The sequence below is a fragment of the Carcharodon carcharias genome, chromosome X (genome assembly GCF_017639515.1).
Source record: "Carcharodon carcharias isolate sCarCar2 chromosome X, sCarCar2.pri, whole genome shotgun sequence".
Classification (NCBI taxonomy): Eukaryota; Metazoa; Chordata; class Chondrichthyes; order Lamniformes; family Lamnidae; genus Carcharodon; species Carcharodon carcharias.
The window spans coordinates 9,339,001-9,363,729 of NC_054507.1; the positions used below are offsets into that span (position 1 = coordinate 9,339,001).

Below are 24,729 nucleotides of genomic sequence, written 5' to 3' on the forward strand. Positions count from 1 at the left end.
GCAGGACCAGGGGTTGTGGGGCACTGAGTTGGGAGCACCCCATTAATTTTATTTATTTGTACCCATACAGGTCAACTCTTGTTAAGGTTCTGCGAAGATGTGTAAAGATCCATGTAGACCCATGAAGAGTTGAAAAGTGCACTAAGACCCAGTAAAACATGTAAAGATCTCTAAATGCGCATTGGGAAGAATTTTCCCTTGTCAGGCGGCCATGCGCCCAATCAGAACGATAGTAAAATAGTGCGCGATGGTGTCAGGCGAGTGTCCAATGTCATCGCACACTCTCGCAGTATTTCGCTTGGCGGGCCCACCATTAATTAACAGGCCCTTAAAACCATCAACCATGCAATTGTCTCTGATTTTACCTTGCCCGTGCCACTTTCTGCTCATCGCATGGGCAAAACAGGCAGGCAGCCGGCCAACATTTCCTCAAACCTCATCCATGAGCGGGAAAAAAAGGGTCAGTAGTATTGCCAGTGTGAGAAGTGAGGGGTTTTGGAGACGGTTTGCAGCTGGTGACTTATTCTCTGTTCGGGGCTTCATTCTTAGCATTTCCAGGCTTCATTTCAGCACTCATTGCAGTCTGCCAAACCCCCGGAGGATTCAGACCATGTGGACCCTTCCAGCTATCAGACAGCCTTCCCTTACCCTGGGAATGGGGATTGTGGTCTCCGCTGGAGGCACCTCCTCTGAGGAGGAAGAGAGGGGCAGAAGGGGGACGAGGCCAAAGGTCCCAATGCAGCTCCCAGGGGAGGGACCTGTGGGAGGAGAGGTGCAGACACAAGGGGCGCAGGGCCAGTGGGAAGTCCAAAGCAGAAGGGGCCGCAGAAGATGCCACTATCCTGCTGCCAGGGTTTACAGGCAGCGACGCAGCTACCTCAGTATGTCTGAGGTGCAATGCCGAAGGAGGCTCTGCCTCTCCAGGGAGACAGTGACCTCCATCTGTCAGATGTTTGGGCCTGAGATCAGCTCCGACTATGGGGGTGGACACCCCAAGTCAGTGGCTCTGAAGGTCACAGTGGCCCTCAGCTTCTATACCTCCAGCTCTCTCCAGGGCTCAGTGAGCGATCTGTGTGGAGTCTCCCAATCAGCTGTCCACAGTTGTGTTAAGTTGGTGACAGAAGCTCTGTTCAGGCAGGTACTGACCTTTATTCTTTACTGTATGGACGAGACCAGCCAGGCTGAGTGAGCCAGAGGCTTTGCAGCGATTGCTGGGTTCCCCCGTGTCCAGGGTGCTATAGACTGTACACATGTGACCGTCAAGGTGCCAGTGGGTGAGCCCGGTGCCTTCGTCAACAGGAAGGGCTTCCACTCCATGAACGTGCAGATAGTGTGTGATCACAGGATGCAGATTCTACAAGTCTGTGCAAGGTACCCAGGCAGCTCCCACGATGCCTACATCCTGAGACACTCCCAGGTGCCGGGGCTCTTCAGTGCTCCAGCCCGGCTGGATGGATGGCTGCTGGGTGACAAGGGCTATCCCCTCAGAAGGTGGCTCATGACGCCTCTCCCCACCCAAGAACAGAGGCTGAGCAGCGGTACAATAGGAGCCACAGCACCACAAGGGCTGTGTTAGAGAGGACCATAGGTCTTCTGAAGATGCACTTCCGATGCCTGGGCCGTTCAGGGGGAGCACTACAATACCCTCCAGAGCAGGTATCACTGATAGTGGTTGCATGCTGTGCTCCCCACAATCTGGCACTGGCAAGGAGGGACCCACTGGAGGAAGAGGATCTTGAGGCAGCTCCACAGGCCCCAGAGGATGAGTCCAGTAGTGAGTCAGAAGAGAAGTTCGCTGAGGAGAACACTGAGGGTGTGGAGGGAGACCTCAGTAACCTCCAGGGAGGCATGGACACCAGGGCCACCTTGATCCAACACTCCTTCAGCTAGACTGCCAAAGATCAGCTTCCACCTCACCCCAAGGCTGCTGCCTCCATCCCGGGTGTCTGAAATGACCCTTTCATTTGCAGCCAAAGTCCACTCAGTGCCTGTGCAATAAAGTCTCCAGCCACTCACGTCCAGCATTACAGACTGGCATACCCTGCACCAATAAAATAAAAAGGTGAAGCATACTCTGGCCCATGATGACAAAATCAGATTTATTTAATTTCCAAATGTACAACCTCTCTGGTCTTAAGACCCAGACCAGGAGACAGTAACTAAACATAAACGAACATAGAATCATTTGTGACCTGTCCCCCTTGTGTTCATGGTGCCTTAAACTTACATTTCCGGGTGCTACGTCTATGTGCCCCCCCCTCGCTGGCACCGACATTGGAGACAGCTGCTGACTGTGTCCTGTTGGCCTTGATGACCTTGGTGGTCATCCTCTGGCCAGTGGAGTCTGTGTTGGCCCCACCTGGGAGGGAGCAGCCAGTGCCATGGCTCGCATCTCCCCAGTCATTGCAGCCTCATCAGATGTCATGGTCACTGGCAGAGGGGCGGAGGAGCTGCTGCCCTCATCCAGAGCGCCCTGAGAGGAGCCCACAGAGACGACAGGCAGCTCTTGTGCCAATGTGAGGTCGCTCTGGACCTCCCTGCTCACCATTGATGGACGGGCACCAAGCTGGGATACTGGGTGCCTCATCCATCTCCCACACTGACACTGACCAGCTGATGTCAGTGTCTGTGTGAGGGCTGCAGGTCCCAGCGCAACCCCAGGAACCCCGATTATGTTCCTGGAGCTGCCTCTCCATGAGAGTCACCACTCCCTCAATGGAGGAGGCAGTGCGCTCGGCCATGAGGGTCAGTGCATTGCTCATGCTCCACATGGACTCCTCCATAATGGAGACCATGGCACATATACCCTCATGGATCTCCGACTGATCCCCCCACACATCTCGCTGGGCATCCAGCATCTGCTGCCTAATGGACGGTTCCAGAGGTTCATCATCTGCCTTTGACTGAGCATCGTCCCGGTCCCCAGCAGCCCTCCAACTGCCAGCGCCCTGGGCACTCTCTGCCTCTGCCTGCACCTCAAGTGAGTGTGAAGTGCCCTCATTGCTGTGCATCGACATTCTAGCTGCCAATCTAATGCCCACTGAGGTGCTGATATCTGAGCTGGTGCCCACTTCAGAGACCGGGTGTGACACAGGTGAAAATGACTCCCGGTGGTCCTCCGGTGTCTGGGGTGGCTTTTAGGGGTCCAGAGGGTGAACGCCTGTTGGTGAACCTAAAAGGGAGAAGAAGGACATGTCATTAGTTAAAGTCATCACACTGTCACTGTGCATGCCAGACACCCTGGTGAGACAATGGACATCTGCATCATGGCGCCATCGTCTTTCAATGATCATTGGGGACTCCAGGTTTGAGGCTCCCATCAATGAAGAGACTCCACTAGAATGGTTGCACAATCTGAAACAATCACCTCTGTGCTCTGCGCTCTTACCTTCGTCTGGCACCCCTGCCTCTCCACGCCCGGTTACACGGGGAGCATGCCGGCTCTCCAGCACCAGGGCATCCTGCTCAAACCTGGTGAGCATCAGCAGGATGGATGGGCCTCCACCTGTCCGTGATCTCTCCAATTGGTTATGACTCGTCTTCTCCTGAAAGGACAGAGGAGCATTGATGAGTTCACTCTCTACCTGCAGCACCATTACAGCCTGGACAACCCCAGCTGAGGAACACCTTGCAGGGCACATCCGAGTTGTGGCCCTCGAGCTGCAAGGCACTCAGCCCAAGCAGCCAGGGCTCACCCCCTTGGCCAGCCCCGGTGTTATTGACAGCTGGTACTCAGACTCTAGCACCCCTGAGGTCCATGGGGGGACAGCCACACCTTAACACTTCTGCACACTGACACATGCCAACACGGTATTCACCCTTCCTGAGTGCAGCGGGTCATTGAAGCGCTTCCGGCACTGCACCCAGGAGCGCCGCACCACGTCACGGCTACTGACCAGTGCTGCCACCTCCTCCCATGCCCTCTTGGTGAGGTGCGGTGGCCTCCTACTCCCATCTCTGGAGACAAGGGTGTCCCTCCCAGCAGCCACCTCCTCCAGGAGGACCGCGAGGCAGGTGCCCACCTGACCTGCCCTCCCTCCTGGCGTTAGCTGACGCACGTAACTGCATCGTCCATCTCACCGGCATCCAGAGGCCCTTCCCTGGCAGCCTTTGTGGGGTTACCTGGGCCATTTTCAAAATGGCTGCCAGGTTGCCATTGGACACGGCGGCTAAAAGGCCACCGCTCGGCCCATCCTGTCCAGGGCGGTGCTGCGTTTCCCGCCGGGCGGGTCTTAATTGGCCCGCCAATGTGAAATCGTGTTTGGGCCACCCCTGGGCCTGCCCAACAAGGGCAAAATTCAGCCCATTAAGACCAGTAAAGACTCACAGAAACCTGTGTAGACCAATAAAGACTATCGATACTCCCCCAAGACCTGTATAATGTTGGAGCTATCACGCTGCTGGGTGTATACTAAAGGCCACCAAATACTGGGGAGGAGATGGAAAAGCAAATTCTCAGGCAAATTACTTAAAGATGCAAGAACTGTAGAGCAGTGATAATGCAGTACTTTAATTACCCGAGTATAGACTGAGATAGTAACAGTGTTAAGGACAAAGAGGAGAAGCGTTACCTGAAATATGCACAAGAGAAGTTTCTTTATCAGCACGCTTCCAACCCATTGAGGAAGGAAGCAGTGCTGGATCTCGCTCTGGGAATGAAGTGGGGAAAGTGGAGTGTTATTCAGTGTGGGAGCATTTGGGGAATGGTGATCATAATTTCATTAGGCTTAAAATAGTTCTGGAAAATAAAGGTACAATTAAACATAAAAATGCTTAACTGGAGGAGGGCTAACTTCAAAGAATTGAAAATGGATCTGGCCCAGGTGGATTGGAATTAAAGATTGGCAAGTAAAACAGTAAATGAGCACTTTGAGACCTTAAGGAGGAGATAATTCAGGTACAGAGTAGACCCATTCCCACAAGAGGGACAGGAAGTGCATCCATAGCTGGAGATCCCTGGATGATTAAAATATAGAAATTAAAATGAAGCAGAAAAATTAGGCATATGACAATTGTAACACGGTAGAATGTTAGTATCGAATAGCTTCTGTTGGTGGATGTTAAATATCCAGTAGTTTAAGGTAATAAGGTGAACAGGTATTGGGTATTGATTATACTGAAATGTATATATAAGGAAGAGTCAGCCTGCACTGGGTGGCTTCTGGCCTGACTGCCCGCCCCTTTTCTGGGACTATGTTTGTGGCTGGGTGTCTCTGGAGTGGCAGCATGCGGTGCCTATTGGCTCAATAGAGGTCTGTGCTCGGTGGGCACTGTGGGGACTGAAATGCTTTATAGCCCCCTTTAATCACGTTTGGGTTTAATGTCTGTAAGTTTCCTTTGACATTTGACTTTTAGGTTGCAGTGTCCCTTTAAGAGGTTGCATCTTGTTTTGTCCCTTGTTTTTTCTAACTTAGTTTAATTAGTTTCATCAAAAGAAAAGCACTGGGTGGCTGGTATTAGAGTGGAGAAGTACGGTCTGTAGCAAGAAATAAACAGTCTCCACAAAAACATCCTAGTCTCAGTATCTTCCTCACAACCAGAGAACCAAGCTAAATACAGAATGTACAGAGGTAATTTAGAAAGGGAATAAGAGGAGCAAAGGAAGATTAGGAGAATATATTTGCGGTTCACATAAAAGGGAACCCAAAGTCTTTTGTAAACATAACAATAGTAAAGGCACAGTCAAATGAAGGGTGGGGCAAATAGGGATCAAAAAGGAGATTTTCTTGTAGAGGCAGAGGTCATGACTAAGGAGTGTTTTGTGTCCCTCTTCACTGGAGAAGAGGATTCTGCCACTGTAGAAGTAAAGAAGGAGGCTGTAACCATGTTGGGTAGGATAAAAATAGATGACGAGGATGGACTTAAAAGAGTGGCAGTTCTCAAAGTAGAAACGCCAGGCAGTCCGGATGGATACACCCCAGGTCACTGGGGGAAGGACGGGTGGAAATTATGGAGGAGGCTCTGTCCACAAACTTCCAATCCTCCTTCGACATGGAGGTAGTGCCAGAGGCCTGGAAGATTACGAGTATTCCACATCTGTTTAATGAAGGGGAAAGGGATAAACCTGACAATTACAGACCAGTCAGGCTAACATCATTGGTAGGGGAACTATGAAAGAAAATAACCTCAGACAAAATTAATTGGCATTTGGAAAAGTATTGGCTGCTTAATAACAGCCAGCATGGTTTTGTTAAAGGCAAATTGTTGTCTAACTTGATTGAGTTCTTTAATGAAGTAATGGAGAGGTGGTAGAGAGTAATGATGTGGGTGGTGTGCATTTTTAAAAATGCATTCTTGGGAGGTGGCAAGGTCAGCATTTATTGCCCATCCCTATTTGTCCTTTAGGTTTGCTGTACATGGAATTTCAAAAGGCGTTACATAAAGTGCCACACAATAGACTTATGAGAAAAATTAAAGTCCTCGGAATTACCAGAAATGTTGGGGAACACAGGGTTTAGTGGGAGGGAGGAACTGAAAGAAATCAGTATTAGTAGGGAAATGGTGTTGGGGAAATTGATGGGATTGAAGGCCGATAAATCCCCGGGGCCTGATAATCTACATCCCAGAATACTTAAGGAAATGGCCCTAGAAATAGTGGATGCATTGGTGGTCATCTTCTGAGATTCTACAGACTCTGGAACAGTTACTACAGATTGGAGGGTAGCTAATGTAACCCCACTATTTAAAAAGGGAGGTAGAGAGAAAACAGGGAATTATAGACCAGTCAGCCTGACGTCGGTAATGGGGAAAATTCTAGAGTCCATTATAAAAGATTTAATAGCTGAACACATGGAAAACAGAATCGGACAGGGTCAGCATGGATTTATGAAAGGGAAATCATGCTTGACAAAATCTACTGGAATTTTTCGAGGATGTAACTGGTAGAGTTGATGAGGGGGAGCCAATGGATATGGTTTACTTGGACTTTCAGACGGCTTTCGACAAAGTCCCACATAAGAGATTGGCGTGTAAAATTAAAGCGCATGGGATTGGGGGTAGTGTATTGAGATGGATAGAAAACTGGTTGGCAGACAGGAAACAAAGAGTAGGAATAAACGGGTCTTTTTCCGAATAGCAGGCAGTGACTAGTGGGGTACCGCAGGGATCGGTGCTGGGACCCCAGCTATTCACAATATATATTAATGATTTAAATGAGGAAACTAAATATAATATCTCCAAATTTGCAGATGACATAAAGCTGGATGGGAGGGTGAGCTGTGAGGAGGATGCAGAGATGCTTCAGTGTGATTTGGAGAAGCTGAGTGAGTGGGCAAATGCATGGCAGATTCAGTATAATGTGGATAAATGTGAGGTTATCCACTGTGGTAGCAAAACCAGGAAGGCAGATTATTATCTGAATGGCTATAAATTGAGAAAGGGGAATGTGCAATGAGACCTGGGTGTCCTTGTACACCAGTCGCTGAAGGTAAGCATGCAGGTGCAGCAGGTGGTAAAGAAGGCAAATGGTATGTTGGCCTTCATAGCGAGAGGATTCGAGTACAGGAACAGGGATGTCTTGCTGCAATTGTACAGGGTCTTGGTGAGACCACACCTGGAATATTGTGTGCAGCTTTTGGTCTCCTTATCTGAGGAAGGATGTACTTGCTATAGAGGGAGTGCAGCGAAGGTTTACCAGACTGATTCCTGGGATGGCAGGACTGACATATGAGGAGAGATTGAATCGATTAGGATTATATTCGCTGGATTTCAGAAGAATGAGGGGGAATCTCATAGAAACCTATAAAATTCTAACAGGACTAGACAGGGTAGATGCAGGAAGGATGTTCCCGATGATGGGGGAGTCCAGAACCAGGGGTCACAGTCTGAGGATATGGGGTAGACCATTTAGGACTGAGATGGAGAAATTTCTTCACCCAGAGAGTGGTGAGCCTGTGGAACTCATTACCACAGAAAGTAGTTGAGACCAAAACATTGTATGTTTTCAAGGAGGAGTTAGATATCGCTCTTGGGGCGAAAGGGATCAAAGGATATGGGGAGAAAGCGGGAGCAGGATATTGAGTTGGATGATCAGCCATGATCATAATGAATGGTGGAGCAGGCTCGAAGGGCCGAATGGCCTACTCCTGCTCCTAGTTTCTATGTAAAGGGACAGTGACAGCTTGAATACAAAATTAGCTCAGGGACAGAAAGCAGGTGGTACTCGGGAACTGCTGTTTTTTTTCAGACTGGAGGAAGGTGTTGTTTACTGGGGGGTCAGTGTGAGGACTACTGCTCTTTCTGGGTTGTATTTTTTTGACCTGGTCTTGGGTATGGGAGGCCTAATTTCAAAGATTGTAGATGATGCAAAATTCTGAAACGTAGTAAAGGTTGAGGAGAATGCTAACAGTCTTCAGGAGGACATGGGCATACTAGTGGATTGGGCAGACACATGGCGAATGAAGCTTAACACAGAAAAATGTGAAGTGATGCATTTTACTATGAAGAATGAGGAGAGGAAATATTAAATATAAAGCACAATTCTAAAGAAGGGAAATAGGAACAGAGAAACCTGGGGGTTCATGTATACACAATTTTTGATGGTGCAGGACAAGTTGAGAAGGCTCCTGGGCTTTATAAATAAGGAATAGAGGACAAAAGCAAGGAAGTTAGGCAAAACCTTTATAAAACATTGCCTAGGCTCCAGCTGGAGTCCTGTATTGAATAATGGGCACTACGCTTTAAGGATGTCAAGACCTTAGGGGGATGCAGCATGGATTTACTAGAATGATGCCAGGGATGAGGGACTTGAGTTTTGTGGAGAGACTGGAGAAGCTGGGGCTGTTTTCCTGAGAACAGAGAAGGCCAAGAGCAGATTCCATAGAGGTGTTCAAAATCACAAATGATTTTTGATAGCGAATTTTACTCAATTCGTTCACGGGATGGGGGCTTCTCTGGCTGGACCAGCATTTATTGCCCATCCCTAATTGCCCCTTGAGAAAGTGGTGTTGAGCTGCCTTCTTGAACCTCTGCAGTCCATGTGGTGTAGGTACACCCACAGTGCTGTTAGTGAGGGAGCTCCAGGATTTTGACCCAGCGACAGTGAAGGAACGGTGATATATTTCCAAGTCAGGATGGTGAGTGACTTGGAGGGGAACTTCCAGGTGGTGGTGTCCCCATGTGTCTGCTGCCCTTGTCCTTCTAGGTGGTAGAGGTTGTGGGTTTGGAAGATACTGTCTAAGGAGCCTTGTTGTAAGCTACTCAAGCCTGCTCCCCCATTCAATACAATCATGGGTCAATTTCTGTATTTACTCCACTTTCCCACCCACTCCCCATGTCCCTTGATTCCCTGAGAGACCAAGAATCTGTCTGTCCCAAGCCTTGAATATAATTGATGATGGAGCATCTACAACCCTTTGGGGTAGGGAATTCCAAAGATTCCCAACCCTTTGAGTGAAGAAATTTCTCCTCATCTCAGTCCTAAATGATCAGCCCTTTATCCTGAGACTGTGTCCCTGTATTCTAGATTCCCCAGTCAGGGGAAACAATCTCTGTATCTACCCTGTCAAACCCACTAAGATTTTTATAAGTTTAAATGAGACCACTCGCATTCCCCTAATCTCCAGAAAATATAAGCCCAATGTACTCAACCTTTCATCATAGAGCAACCATCTCCAATCTAGTGAACCTTCATTGTACTGCCCCTAATGCAAGTATATCCTTCCTTAAATACAGAGACCAAAATAGTTCACTGTCCTCCAGGAGCAGCCTCACCAAAGTCCTCTTTAATTGCAGTAGATTTCCTTACTCCTATACTCCAGCCAACTTGCAGTAATTCTAACACACCATTTGCCTTCATAACTGCTTGCTGTTCCTGCATGTTGACTTTTTGTGATTCTTATGCAAGGACAACCAAACCCCCTCTGAGTACCAACATTAACTAATCTCTCACGTTTTCAAAAAATATTCTGCTTTTCTATTCGTCCGAGCAAAGGGGATCATTTCACATTTCCCCACAGCATTCTCCATCTGCCATCTTTTGGCCCAATCACTGAATCAGTCTGCACCCCTTTGTGTCCTTCTCAAAGCTTACTTTGCCACATAGAGTTGTATTGTCAAACTTGGATACAATACACTCAGTCCCTTCATCTAAGTCATTGGTATTAAGAATAAATAGCTGAAGCCCAAGCAATGATCCTAGTTACAACCTGCCAACCTGAATATGGCCAGTTTTATCCCTATTCTCTGTTTTCTGTCCATTAGGCAATCCATATTAGTGTCAATCTCATGAGCTCCGATCTTGTGTAACAACCTCTTGTGTGGTACCTTATCGAACACCTTCTGAAAATCCACTGATGCCCCTTTATCTAGTTTTACCCTCAAAAAACTTGAATAGATTTGTCAAATGCAATTTCCCTTTCATAAATCTGTTTTGACTCTGCCTAATCATATTATGATTTTCTAAATGCCCTGTTGCCACGTCCCTAATAATAGACCAGTGAAGACCTGTCAAGACACGTAACAAGTCATAAGCACCCATAAAGACTCGTTCACACAAGTAAAGATCCATTTACTCTCATCTACTTACCCCTTTATAGATATCAACACTGAGAGTGTTGTTATTGATTGGGAAGAGATCAGAATGTGGACTACTACTGTTTGCACACACTTGGTGCTATAAAAGAAAAAATGGTGTCAGATACATTTCCAGACTGTAGCAAATATAATCTTTTCACTTTAAAATCATAACACATTCCTACAACATATTTGACGCTGCTGGTATTCCAAACCTCTACCACTCTTTGCCTGAAGAAATGTTTCCTAATTTCACTCCTGAAAGATTTGGCTCCAATTTTTTGACTATGTCCTCAAGTCCTACACTTCCCAACTAGTGGAAATAGTTTCTCTCTATCGATCCTATCTGTTCCCTTTAGTATTTTAAACTTTGATTAAATCACCATTCAACCTTCTAAATTCCAGGGAATACAATCCAAGTTTGTGTAATATCTCCTCCTAATTTAACCCTTACCGTCCAGGCGTCATTCTGGTAAATCTCCACTGTACTCCCTCCAAGGTCTATATCTCCTTCCTCAGGTGTGGTGCCCAGACCTGTTCACAGTTCTCCAGATGTGGTTTAACCAAGGCTTTATATAGCTGAAGCATGACTTCCATTCCCTTGTATTCTAGTCCTCTGGATATGAAGGCTAATTCCATCAGCCTTTTTGATTATTTCTATGCCTCTTCATGACATTTTAATGATCTTTGTACCTGGACCCCCAAGTCACTTTTTTCCTCCATTGTTTCTAGCTTTTCTTCATTTAGAAAGTATTCTGTTCTATCCTTTTTTGGTATAAAGTGGGTGGCCTCTATGATTCTATGATTCTCGCATCTTTCTACATTGAAATCCATTTGCCACAGTTTTGGCCATTCACTTAATCTATTAATATGTTCTTGTAATTTTATGCTTCCATCTACACAATGTCACCTATCTTTATGTGAATTGCAAATTTGGACGTGGGTTTCTATCTCATCATCTTAGTTGTTAATCAATACACTGAATTTTTGAGGCACCAACACAGATCCTTGTATGACACCACTAGTTACATCCTGCCAGTTAGAGGACTTGCCCTATTATCCCTACTCCCTACCCCTTGCTGCCCAGCCACTTTCTGAATCAGGTCAATAATTTGCCTTCAATTCAAAGGGCTTCAACTTTAGCTAACAATCTTTTATCAGGGATTTTATCAAATTTCTTTTGGAAGTCCATATAAATAATATCCATGGACATTCCCCTGTCCACTATAGTCACCTTGTCAAAAAATTCAGTCTGGTTGGTCAGGAATGACCTACCCTTAACGAATCCATGGTGATTCTCTTTGAGCAGCTGAAAATTTTCAAGATGTTTGGCCACTCTACCTTTAATTGTAGAACCTCGCAATTTTCCAACAACAGATATTGGGCTAATTGGTCGATAATTCTCTGGTTTCTCTCTCTCAACTTTCAAAAATATCAGAATGACAGGAGCAATATTTTAGTCTAAAGGAACAGTTCGAATCAAGAGAACTTTGGAAGGTTATAGTTTGGGAATCTGCAATGTTCTCACCTACTTCCTTTAAAACCCTGGGATGGAAACCATCTGATCCTGGGGCTTTGTCACGATTTAGTGCTATTAGTTTCTTCATTACTGTCTTGCTTAATTTTGTCGAGTTCCTGTCCCTGATTTTATAAGAGCTTTCCTGGGTTTTACGACCTCTTCCTCTACTGTAAATACTGACACAAAGTAATTATTCAGCATATCTGCCCTTTCCTTATTTTCACTGATAATATCACTATCAGCAGTTGTCAAAGTTGCTCTTTAAACGCCCTCTTTTTCTGAATATTATTGTAATAGTTTTCTGCATTTTGATTTTGATATCCTTTCAGACTGAGACACACACTCGCTCACTGGTGTATCCCAGCACAGAGCTGAGGAAAAACTTGGTCTGGGAGTCACTCCACCATCCACTTCACCTTGGCCCCTCTAAAGCATGTGGTCTTGTGAGATATGGGGTTTTGCCTTAAGGAAACCCTGCGGAAACCAGCAGTGAATGCCTAGGGCCTGACAATACCAAGGTTCCTGTCAATGTCATGGGCAGTTCTGGCACATTTCCACCCAAGCTATCATGCTTGTGTGTGGAAGGGCTACAGCAGTTAGGAGCCATGTGCATGCATGTTTCTGACAGACACAATCCCTCCCACACTCACCACTTGTGCGTTGGTGCGATTATAAAAAGCTTCTGCAAACACTGAGACCACAAAGACGTTGATGAGAAACGACAAAAACAAAGCCAGGCAGGCTTCGATGAAGAAGTAGCGATTTGCCTGCGTCACTTCATTCTTATTGGCTCGGTTCACTTCCCTGGACTGAGAAAGAGAAGATGTCAGCACTAGTTAGTCATTCAATTTCACAGCCATCCCCATCTTACCACCCTCCCCCCGATCATTCCACGCTGTGTCACATGGGCAAAAAGCTTCAGTCAGAAACCGCTTAAAGTATCTCATCTAGTGAGCTACCTTGAAATGCAATGCCTCTTGTTTGATCGGCTAATGTGTGCACAGCAAGATTCCACAAACAGCAAGTGAGAATGAAGCACAAGTTAATTTGGTTCTGTTTGGAAGGTTGAGGGATAAATATTGGCCCAACCACCCAACATGAATAAAGATCAACCTGTTTTAAATGTTGCAATAAAATGTACAGCATTAAATTCTATATTTTTCTTTTCCTGCAAGATAATTAAAATGATTCTTCTGAAGAATGGAAGTCCCAGCACTCTGTAAGAGTAAGCAGAGAGATCTGTGAGTATTTTTGTTTTAGATCGGAGAGTTCTCACTTATTGGGGTCAAAGTTTACCTCATTCACCTGCTTGGCCTCTGCCAGGCGGGGAGTTAAAAACAAGGGAGTTACTTATCGACATCGATTTGATCCTTTCCTGATGTGAATGATTCTAACCTTCATGTTGCTGTAGGCAGCTCCAGTGGCTGCTTAAAGCAGACAGGGTCCTTGTGAATTTATGCAGGTCAGGGTTGTATTATGTCAATAGGACCCCGATTGTATCTTATGTGCAGTTTGAGTGGGACAGCTTCCTGCCAGGCTGAAGCTGGTCTGTGCATAGAAGGGCTCCTTCCAAACTAGGTGTAAAATGTTCCAATGCTGCGTCAGGAGGACCAGGAGTGTCCACACTATGGCCTCCCTTGCTCCAGACTCCCATCAGCAGCCTTCTGCAAGACCCTGATCCAAAACCCAGCCCTGCCACCTGGAAGCTGGCAGATGCCCAAGAACTGCCCGACCTTCCACTGCCAGCAGCTGTTCTATGCTGTTTCTCTGTCCATTCCCAGCGTGCAGTGGTTGGGCAGCCTGTAAATAAGGCCCAAGTATTGACATACAACAAAATCCAAAACGTAGGCCAATGAGAGTGGTTCACACTCACCTTGCCAACTACCGTCCACAAGCCTGAAACCTGATCTGGGCTAAAATTGACCCTAATAAGGTGTTTAAGCTGAGGGAGTGTTCAACTAAGAGGAAATCTTTAACTTTACATCTAGTATCACTTAATACACCAAAGCACTGGGAATATAGATGAAGATCAGTTTCCTGTTACTGAGATGTTCAGGCATAGCATAAGAACATAAGAAATAGTCATTTGGTAGTACAGAACTTGAGTATTGCTGAGAAAAAGAGATGCTAGGTATGTAGTGCGTATGTCCCAAAGACTGGGGGATCGTAACATACAGCATGTCCCTTTGGCTGTTCGCAACAGGCAAGGTACAAGCCATACCCAACCAGCCTGTGCTTGCAAAACTCAAAACACAGTGTCCAACATTAGATTGGTTCCACAACTGAACAACACTTACTGAACAATCCTGAATGGGCTAAGAATTATACTGAGAACCAAATCAAGATTATCAGTCATGCTCGCAATGTGGTTCACTTACGCATGCTAGAGTGTACATATATCCATACACAGAGCCCTGTTCTTTGCAGACTGAAAGAACATGTACGCACATTGCACCTGTTTCAGCTAAACAAAATAAGTGACAGCCATTCGCTGGTTCATTCCCCAGGGCAATGCCTCAACCTGCCTGGTCTGAATTTAAACAAAGCTTGGCAGTTAACTGTCAGTCATCAGTTAACTGGTGCATTCTCCATGGCAATGCCTCTACCAATGAGACTCCATTTGCCAACCTGTCAGCACTCTCTTTTCATGAAGTACAAATTGTTGTTCCCTTTACATTTGGTATTCTTGTAAATTTGGCTCACTAACCAACAAACTAACTTATGATCAACTTATTGAAAAAATTCAATTCTGCGAATTAAGGAACATCTCATGGAGGGCGATGATTTAACCTTGGAAAAAGCCATGACCTTGGCAGTCCAAATTGAATTTGCCATTTTTGATTTGAAGAGGTTACACAGAAATGCACTCTCAGATGCAGGGTTGCAGACACGGCTTGCCCAACCAGTTCGAGTGCAAGGGTTACAGACGTAGAGGTCTCAGCTGTCCCATCAACACTTCCCCATCATGGTCAGATACCCTCAAAAGTGTGCCCAAGTTGTGGAGGTACGCATCGATTCACAATGCCATGCCCAACTTGAGGGAAAAATGTTCACGTTCAGAAATAAATCGCTTTGCAAAGGTGTGCAGGTTATCCAAGTAAAATAGTTCACCAGTTCAACGTGTGGAGGAATCTATTCCTGAGAATGAAATGGTGCATGTGTATATCATCACGGATGATAAACCTCCATTACAAACATTGCTCAGTAGAGATTACGGGCATCTCAGTGTGGTTCCTGATCAATGTTGGCACGAAAGTTGTGACAAACTCTATCATTGTTATTTTTTTGCAACTTTGTCTCACTTCTGCAACAGACACTCAATTATTCTGGTTTTGGGAACAATCACAGTTTCGATGCATTCCAAAAACATCATCCTAGACAGGTTCACATTCTACGTAGCCAAAGCCTTATGGGGGTAGAATGTATTCGATAAGCTTGACTTCAAACGTGAAGGCCTCACCAGAACACACGTTAACATGATCGATGACGTTGACTATGTACAACAGTAACCGTCCTTATTTACCAGATTTGGGGAGGTTAAGGGGTACTGTCATACTCCTTAAGTCGACACCTCAATTCCACCAGCTCCAAAAAATGTGAGATGGTTGCCATTAGCGATCTGTGTTGAAGTGTCACTGAAGCTGAAATGACTTGAGGCAGATGGTGCATTGAGTGGATCAACTTATTCCTTTGGATATTGAACCTAGTCATTGCACGATGCATAAATGGTGACTTTAAGACTATGCATTGACCTTAAGGCAGTCAACAAACCAATCATTCCAGACAAGTATCCACTTCCTATGATCCAAGAGCGATCAGCATCATTTTGTGACTGTGCACTCTTCACATATCTTGACATGTGATGGAGCGATCTTCAGATATCACTAACAGAGCAAAGTTGATATCTTACAGCTTTCGTTACTCATGACGGTGTGTTCCAGTACCGCAGAATGCCCAGTGGACTAAATTCAGCACCTGGTGCATTGCAGAAGATCGTTTCTTCAGTTTTGTTAGATGTTGAGGGGGTGCTTGATCTACTTGACGACATCAGCAGAAGGGACAATGCAGAACACGTTCAGCAGTTGTTAGTGGTGCTCACTCGCCTTGCACAACACTATCTGATGTTCAAGAAGGACAAATGTACATTTGCAGCTCCCGAGATTGGCTTTCTAGGGTGCAGAGTGACAGCAGCTGGAGTAACAACCCCAAAGCCGTTCATGTGCTTCTGACCCTGTCTAACATGAAACAGTTGGCATTGTTTCTTGATATTAATAACCTTCATCATAAATTTGTTCCTAAGTATACAGAGATCATGGAGCAACTTTGAAAGCTATTGCATGAAGATGCACAATGGGAATGGACGATTGCGCAGCAAATAGCGTTTGACCCATTAAATGCAAAGAGGCATAGAGTACAAAAGCAAGGATGTTATGTTAAACTTGTATAAAACACTGGTTCTACCTGAACTGGACTGTTGTGTCTAATTCTGGCTGACATACTTTGGGAAGGATGTGAAGGCTTTAGAGAGGATGCAGAAAAGATTCACGAGAACGGTTCCAGGGATGAGGAACTTCAGTTATGAGGATAGATTGGAGAAGTTGGGACTGTTCTCCTTGGAGAAAAGAAGATTGAGAGGAGAGTTGTCAGGAGGGTTCTGGACAGAGTAGATCAGTAGCAACTGTTTCCATTGGTGGAAGGATCGAGAATGAGAGGGCACAGATTTAAAGTGATTGGCAAAAGAAGCAATAGCGACATGAGCAGAAACATTTTTATGTAGCAAGTTGTTATGATCTGGAATATACCGGAAGATTCATTCGTGGCTTTCAAATTGGAATTAGATAAACGCTCAAAGGGGACAAAATTGCAGGGCTGCAGGAAAAGAGTGGGGGAGTGGGACTAGCTGGATTATTCTTGCAGAAAGCCATCACAGGCTTGATGGGCTGTATCGCTTCCTTCTGTGCTATAGCTATTCCATAACTCTATGAATATTGCTGAAAAGAGAGACATGTTGTCGAAGATTTTCATCAGGAGAGTGCAAGAGGACCACCCTGGGACTGACAGTCAGCAGCACCTAGAGGAGAGTGTGAGAGGAGGACCCTGGGACAGACAGTCAGCAGCACCTAGAGGAGAGTGTGAGAGGAGGACCCTGGGACAGTCAGCAGCACCTAGAGGAGAGTGAGAGAGGAGGACCCTGGGACAGACAGTCAGCAGCACCTAGAGGAGAGCGTGAGAGGAGGACCCTGGGACAGTCAGCAGCACATAGAGGGGAGTGTGAGAGGAGGACCCTAAGAGAGGCAGTCAGCAGCACCTAGAGGAGAGTGTGAGTGGAGGACCCTGGGACAGACAGTCAGCAACACCTAGAGGAGAGTGCGAGAGGAGGACCCTGGGACAGGCAGTCAGCAGCACCGAGAGGAGAGTGCGAGAGGAGGACCCTGGGATAGGCTGTCAGCAGCACCTAGAGGAGAGCGTGAGAGGAGGACCCTGGGACAGACAGTCAGCAGCACCTAGAGGAGAGTGAGAGAGGAGGACCCTGGGACAGACAGTCAGCAGCACCTAGAGGAGAGCGTGAGAGGAGGACCCTGGGACAGACAGTCAGTAGCACCTAGAGGAGAGTGAGAGAGGAGGACCCTGGGACAGACAGTCAGCAGCACCTAGAGGAGAGCGTGAGAGGAGGACCCTGGGACAGACAGTCAGCAGCACATAGAGGGGAGTGTGAGAGGAGGACCCTAAGAGAGGCAGTCAGCAGCACCTAGAGGATAGAGTGAGAGGAGGACCCTGGGACAGACAGCAGCACCTAGAGGAGAGTGCGAGAGGAGGACCCCAAACCAGGCATTCAGCGGCACCTAGAGGAGAGCGGAGAAGCTATGACAACAGCACAAGATGCAGTGAGAGTTCGAGAGCAGAGGTGACTGAGGAAGGTCAGTGAGGAGGGAGGATGTGCTCCTTTCCTTTCCTACCTTTCCTCAGAAAGAAGAGCAGAGGCCTTGGTAAGCAGGATCTGGTCAGTAAATCAGAAAAGTGTAATACTTCTAAACAAGTAACTATACTTGGATTTAACTGACAAGTGCCAGGCATAAGGGAAATTTAGGGCCAATATCATAAAGTAATATAAATAATCCAAAGAAGAATAAAGTTAACGTAAAGGAAGTAGAGTTAAGACAAGGCAGGGCAGCTCAGTTGAGTGGAATGCATGTCCTGTAATATGTGGGAAGTCATGGACACTACCAGTGTCCTAGCTGACCACATGTGCAGGAAGTGCTGTCAGCTGCAGAAACTTGAGCTCCAGGTTTCAGAGCTCGAGCGGCGGCTGGAGTCACTGTGGCACATCTGTGAAGCTGAGAGCTACATGGATAGCATGTCCAGAGAGGTGGTCACACCACAGCTTAAGGGCCTGGAGACAGAGAGGGAATGGGTGACCACCAGGCTCTCCAAGAGAAGTAGGCAGGTAGTGCAGGAGTCCCCTGGGGTCCTGCTCACAAATCGGTTTTCTGTTTTGGAAGCTGGTGAGGGCACTGGTTCCCCAGAGGAATGCAGTCAGAGCCAAGTTTGTGGCACCACGAGCGGCTCGGCTGTACAGGAGGGGAGGAAGAAGAAAGGATGAGCAACAGTGATAGGAGATTCATTGGTTAGGGGAACAGAGAGGCATTTCTGTGGCTGTACATGAGACTCTAGGATGGTATGTTGCCTCCCTGGTGCCAGGGTCAAGGATGTCACAGAGCAGCTGCAGGACATTCTTCTGGGGGAAGGTGAACAGCCAGAGGTTGTGGTTCACACTGGTACCATGACTTAGATAGGAATGGAGGAACAATAGCTCCCTGGTGGATTCACCATGGCAACATCTCGACCAATCAGTGCTGACTTGCCAACCAATCAACATCCCTTTTCTCACACAGTATAAATTGTTGTTACCTTTGAAATTTGGCATTCTTGTGTCTGTCCTGATGAATGCAAGATGAAAAGCTTCAACAGCATGTCTCTCTTCTCAGCATTACTCAAATATTTCTTTAAATGTTTGTTGTTACTTATCCCCCGGCATACCTTTTAATTTAATTTCCCATTCCACCTTCACCAACTCACCCTTCATACCTATATCATTGGCATTATTTAAGTTCAATATTTTAGTTACAGACTTAAGTGTGTCACCCCCAAACTCAAGGTGAAATTCCATCATATTATGATCACTCTTTCCCAGAGGATCCTTTACTATGAGAGTACGAACTGGCCCTGTCTCATTGCACAGAATTCTAATTCATGCTCTTCTGGGCCAAGTTTTTTCCCTCACCACTGTTCCACTAACATCCCACAACATTTGTCTTTTCAAAACATCAAGTATCCCGGAATATTCCATTCCTAACCTTGGTCAAAATGTAACCACGTGTCTGTAATGGCTAGCAATTTGTCCATATTTAAATAGTACCCCTCCTTCACTCGCAGGTCTCTAGTTGGAACACTCACCTTGACCAAGGCAGAATACAGATAGATATTGTGGGGCATGATTACTGCTCCAACAGTGCCAACTGCCTGCTGCAGCTGCTTGCTTCCACAGCCTTCACAAGTAGGCACAAACATCCCCCTCAGCAGCTGTAGCTGGTCTGGTTTTACAGTCACATACTGCGGGGCAGAGAAGTAGAGTCTGTTAATTGAGTAAGGGTATAGCAAACCTGTATATCTTAAGATGCTAAGCTGTGAAGTGTGTCGGAAATATAACGGGATAACCGTTTTTTTTGGAAAACCATCATTCTCAGTTTGGGGGCATCGTTGGCTGGGAGATTATTTGCTGCTCACCCCTAATTGCCCCTTGAGAAGGTGGTGGGTGAGCTGCCTTCTTGAACCGCTGCAGTCCATGTGGTGTAGGTATACCCACAGTGCTGTTAGGGAGGGAGTTCCAGGATTTTGACCCAGCGACAGTGAAGGAACGGTGATATATTTCCAAGTCAGGATGGTGAGTGGCTTGGAGGGGAACTTCTAGGTGGTGGTGTTCCCATGCGTCTGCTGCCCTTGGCCTTCTAGATAGTGGAGGTAATGCATTTGTATATCCATTAAAGCGCTCAGAGACAAACATTTAATGAGGAGAGAATAGTGTTGACTGTGTCACTTGATGATTCAGACTGGATTATCCAGTTAGGTAACTAAATTTTACTCAGTCATTAGTCTAAACTGATGTGGTTCCAGAGCAATTTATTGGAATGATTGCTGAAACCCTGCCTTGTCTTGGTTTCAAATCATTCATGTTTCAATCAGAGCTTCAAGATTAAGTTCCTCCAATGTCACTGGCATAGCAAGGGTTAATGTGGGACTGGGAAACAGTACTGCCCACAGTATGATGTAAAGAGACACATGACTTGAGGCTAGGGTTGGCTGTGGACTGGACAGAGACCTGTGTAGAAGCAAGCATGGAGTTAGCTCAAAGCTTGGGTTATACTCTGGATATATGTACATAGTTATGTGTTATCAATAAACACTTCATGTTCAAACATACAAGACTCAGAACTCTTCAGAAGTCTGACCGAACTTACAACATACAACACAGATCATATATCATTGGATTCACTGCAGACACCTTAACCTGAAGCCTGGAGCTGGGCAGAAATGCTTACGCGTGTCAGACCCTGTCTCCAGGAGCTTGTCCACTATCCTTATAAACTTGGCAAAATACTGCACCAGTGCCACATTACTCAAACAGATACATTTCAATAAGATTCAGAAATATCATGAAAAGAATTGTGAAAAACAGAAGTAAATCAATGTCTGATCAAAGTGATGTAGTGACCCAAGGATATTGCAGTTTAAAATATTACCAAGTTATTACATTTCAAATTCCTCCACTTTTACCTCATATCCAAACGTGATAGCCATAACTGCAATAAAGAATGCAAACAGAGCTTCCAGTTTTCTTAAACCTGAGGGAGGAAGGGAGTTGCTGTTACATGATCAGGGCAATATATCCTACACCATCAACTGAAAAGGACAACGTTAGATCACAATCGACACAAAGGTCCACTGGGGACAGGTCGGAAATGGCCCATTTTCAAGGACATAGCTGACACAGATTGTACGCATCCCAAATGTGAGGCCTAAGGCTCTCTTTCCCTCACTCTGTCTCTCTCTCTTTCTCTCCCTCTGCCTCTGTCTGTCTCTCTTGATAGTGATTTGATGGAGAGGGCACCTTTCCTCCTCTTATGCACTGCATTTCACTGTGGATACTTTAGTTGATATTCTCCATTTCTTACCCATACCCCGTTACAATTCATCCCCCACTTGCTGACTTCAAAGCATTCGAGGCCTGCACTTATTTGCATCATGTATCTGTCTCAAATCTATTCTGTTACGTAGATTTCTACGCTTTTGTTCTATACAGTATATCATCATGAACATTATGAAATTCATTATACAATGTGATATAAAACATCCTCCAGTACTCTCTGTCATCCATATTGTGCACCATTTTAATACCAGTTTGAGGTAAACATGCTGAATTTTGGAATTTTGAATTCAATATCTTTGTTTGAATTTCAGTCCGTTTGATTAAGTATCCAGGAGCAGAGTTTGACATTCTGTCACCAGCAGGCCCTGAGGGAGCGGGGAGACACCATCAAATTCCTCAGATGGCCTTCCCAATGGGAACCCGTCTGTCCCGACCCCTCCACACTTTTAAGGTGGGTCAGGCAAGGCCTAGGCCGGGCCCACCCGCCCGCCCTTGGCCCAGTTGAGGCCCTCGAGTGGCCAATTCGTGACTACTTAAGGGCCGTTTCGCACTCAGCTTCAACTTTCAGGGAGGAGTTCAGGAGCGGGGGAGAAGCCTGAAAAGTGACGCTGCTCAGGCCTCAGGCAGGAAAGGGGGAGGGCCCGGGGAGCATCCATCAACAGCCTCCTTTCGACCTCGGGCGCCCTGCCTCAAAAGGTCTGGCCCCTGCGGGTGCTCGCTTCCCCCGCAACCCCCCCCCGGCCTCTCCACCAACATCCCCACCCCCTTTCAGCTCAACCCGCAGGCCCCACCTGCCCTACCCACCCACCACTTATTCTGGATTCACAATTCTTAGACTCTAGGAGTGGCATGCAGTCCCAGTCCCGTCCGCTTCAGCTTCTGGCGCTGCTGGGACTAGAGAGCTGCCAGCCTATCAGGTTGACTGGCAGCTCTCTGAGTCAGGACGTCCTGTCGACTGAGGGGCGGAAGTCCCATCTCCAGTCAATTAACGCTTGTTGGAGCGTCAGTGGCTGTGGGTCAGCCAGATGTGCTCCGATGCCTCTGGAACACACTGCTTTTTTCGAAGTGAGGGTGGGGAGAGTGGCGATTAACACGTCTCCGGTTAACAGCCGGTTAAGCTCCTTGACGAGATTGTCAGTGGGCTAGGGAGGGCCTGAAGGTGATTTGTAAATCAGAGATCGGGAGAAGCAAACAGTCTGATGCACATTCGTGCACAGCTATCAGGAGTAATGTGATAAGCTGTTCAGTTATGTGTCTGCTGAAGTTATGTAAATAATATGCTGTTTTTTATTCTTCTTGCCAAAGTAGATGAGTTCACATTTCCCCACATTATACTCCATCTGCCAAATTTTACCCACTCACTTAACCTGTCTATGTCCCTTTACAGGCTCCTTAGGTCCCCATCACAACTTACTCTCCTACATATCTTTGTGTCATCAACAATTTTAGCCACCAAACATTCATCCGAGTCATTGATATAGATTGTAAATGGTTGAGGCCCAAGCACTGATCCCTTTTGGGTGGCTGCCAGGGACAAGGGCCAAAGGTGATAGCATTTGTTTCCCAATGTTTAACTGGAAGAAATGGTGATTCGTTCAGGATTGAATGTCAGAAAAACAACACAGAGGGAGTGGAGGGGTTCAAAGTGGTAGTGGAGGGTTGGATGTCATCAGTGTACACGTGGAACCTAACCCCATGTCCTCATATAATTGGTTATTGTTGATTAACCCTATAGGAAATTTAAGTTGATTCTCTTTCTCTCTCTCTCTCTCTCTCTCTCCTGTCTCTGTCTCTCTCCCTCCCTCACCCCATCCTCTTTCTTTCTCTCCCCTTCAACCCATCCTCTCTCTCTCTCTTCTCACTTCCTCCCTTAACTCGCCTCCTCTCTTTCACTCCCTCAGCCCAACCCCTTTCTCTCTTTCTCCTCACTGCCTCGCCCCAACATCTCTCCTTTTCTCTCTCTGTCTCACTCTCCTCTCTTTATCTTTCTCTATTTTCTTTTTGAAACATTGACCCAGATTTTTGTCCATGTGCCGGGTGAGCAGAGACAGGAGAATTCCTGGCTCCGCAAACCATCCTTCTAAACATGGCTACCCGAACTCCTGATTTTAGAGCCGCTGTATCAGCCAATGAGCTGGAGGTGGGGCAGAGCTTATGGCAGGACTCTCAGTAAACAGTCCAGCTGACTATAAGCAAAGTATTTATTCAGAAAACAGAGTCTATTTAAATAGCACAATACGACAGTCTACAGAATCTACTTAAAAAGAGTCTCTACAAGCTACTGCAAACAGAACATGATTGAAACTACTGCAAAACCAAAATAATTCCTCCCAATTTTGTGAGTGGAGGATTGTTACATAATGCAAAGGTGTAAAATTATGTACATTGTTGATGTCTCCAGGCAGGACTGACAGAGAAATTACCCAATCATCTATATTCTGGCCAGGAATATGCAGTGCTTAAAGGGCCACCCTGTCTTGTGTAATTGATTGCAGAGTTGTTAACCACATTATACTGTGACAAAACTGCAGCTGGTGAATCCAGTCACCATAAAAATGAGCCTGCCCCTGGAAGGTTGGGGGAGGGGTGATTCCTATTGGATTGGAAATGCAGCCGTCATTTTTTTTTATACTTTCATGGGATTTGGGTGTCTCTGGCAAGGCCAGTATTTGTTGCCCATCCCTAATTGCCCTTGAACTGAGTGGTTTGCTCAGCCATTTCAGGGGGCAGTTAAGAGTCAACCACATTATTGTGGGTCTGGAGTCACATGTAGGTCAACCAGGTAAGTAAGCAGATTTCCTTCCCTAAAGGACCTTAATGAACCAGATGGGTTTTCCCAACAATCAATGGCAGCTTCATGGTCACCATTACTGAGATTAGCTTTCCATTCCAGATTTTATTGAGTGAATTTAATTCCACCAGCTGCCATGGTGGGATTTGAACCCATGCCCCCAGAGCATTAACCTGGGCCCCTGGATTGCTAGTCCAGTGATATTACCACTAGTCCACCATCTCCATGGCTCACACACGAATGACCATTTAGGAAAGCTGCTGGTTGGTCATAGGAGCTGTACCTCAGCAAGACCAGGATGTAGCACCATCACAACAAATGGACAGGGGCAAGGGATGGTGGTGGGGGGGTGGGGGGTGGTAGTGGTGGGGGGGTGTGGGTCAGTGACATTGGCTGGGGATAGTTTCAGCTTATCAGGGAAAGTATTTGTTGGAAAATAGTTTCAAGTTATGTCAAACTTACCATACTTATCCAAGAAGAGGAAGAAAAATGTATCTACAATAGTTATTAATACTCCGCCCCACAGGGGAATCCTAAACAATTAAGAAAAGGTGGTTAGAGAAATATTTTAACCCTATTAGACGTCTACTGCCCCATAGGATATGAGCCTCTAGTCCTGAAGTTGCATAACCTGACACAAGACTGTCTGGGATAAGCTACTTCCCCAGATTTCAGTCGGTCCTATCATGGTGATCGTTCATT

At 46.3% G+C, this 24,729-nt stretch overlaps 1 protein-coding gene across 1 annotated transcript in view; it reads right to left on the reverse strand.

Annotated features, from left to right (window-relative positions):
- Positions 1–24,729, reverse strand: part of LOC121273337 (natural resistance-associated macrophage protein 2-like) — a 192,805-nt gene that overhangs the window by 35,725 nt on the left and 132,351 nt on the right. The window contains exons 4-8 of the mRNA XM_041180487.1: positions 24,490–24,560; positions 20,864–20,931; positions 19,487–19,642; positions 12,682–12,840; positions 10,526–10,612 (exon numbers count right to left, since the gene is read on the reverse strand). Coding sequence (XP_041036421.1) covers positions 10,526–10,612; positions 12,682–12,840; positions 19,487–19,642; positions 20,864–20,931; positions 24,490–24,560 — 541 coding nt within the window. The remainder of the gene's footprint in view (positions 1–10,525; positions 10,613–12,681; positions 12,841–19,486; positions 19,643–20,863; positions 20,932–24,489; positions 24,561–24,729) is intronic.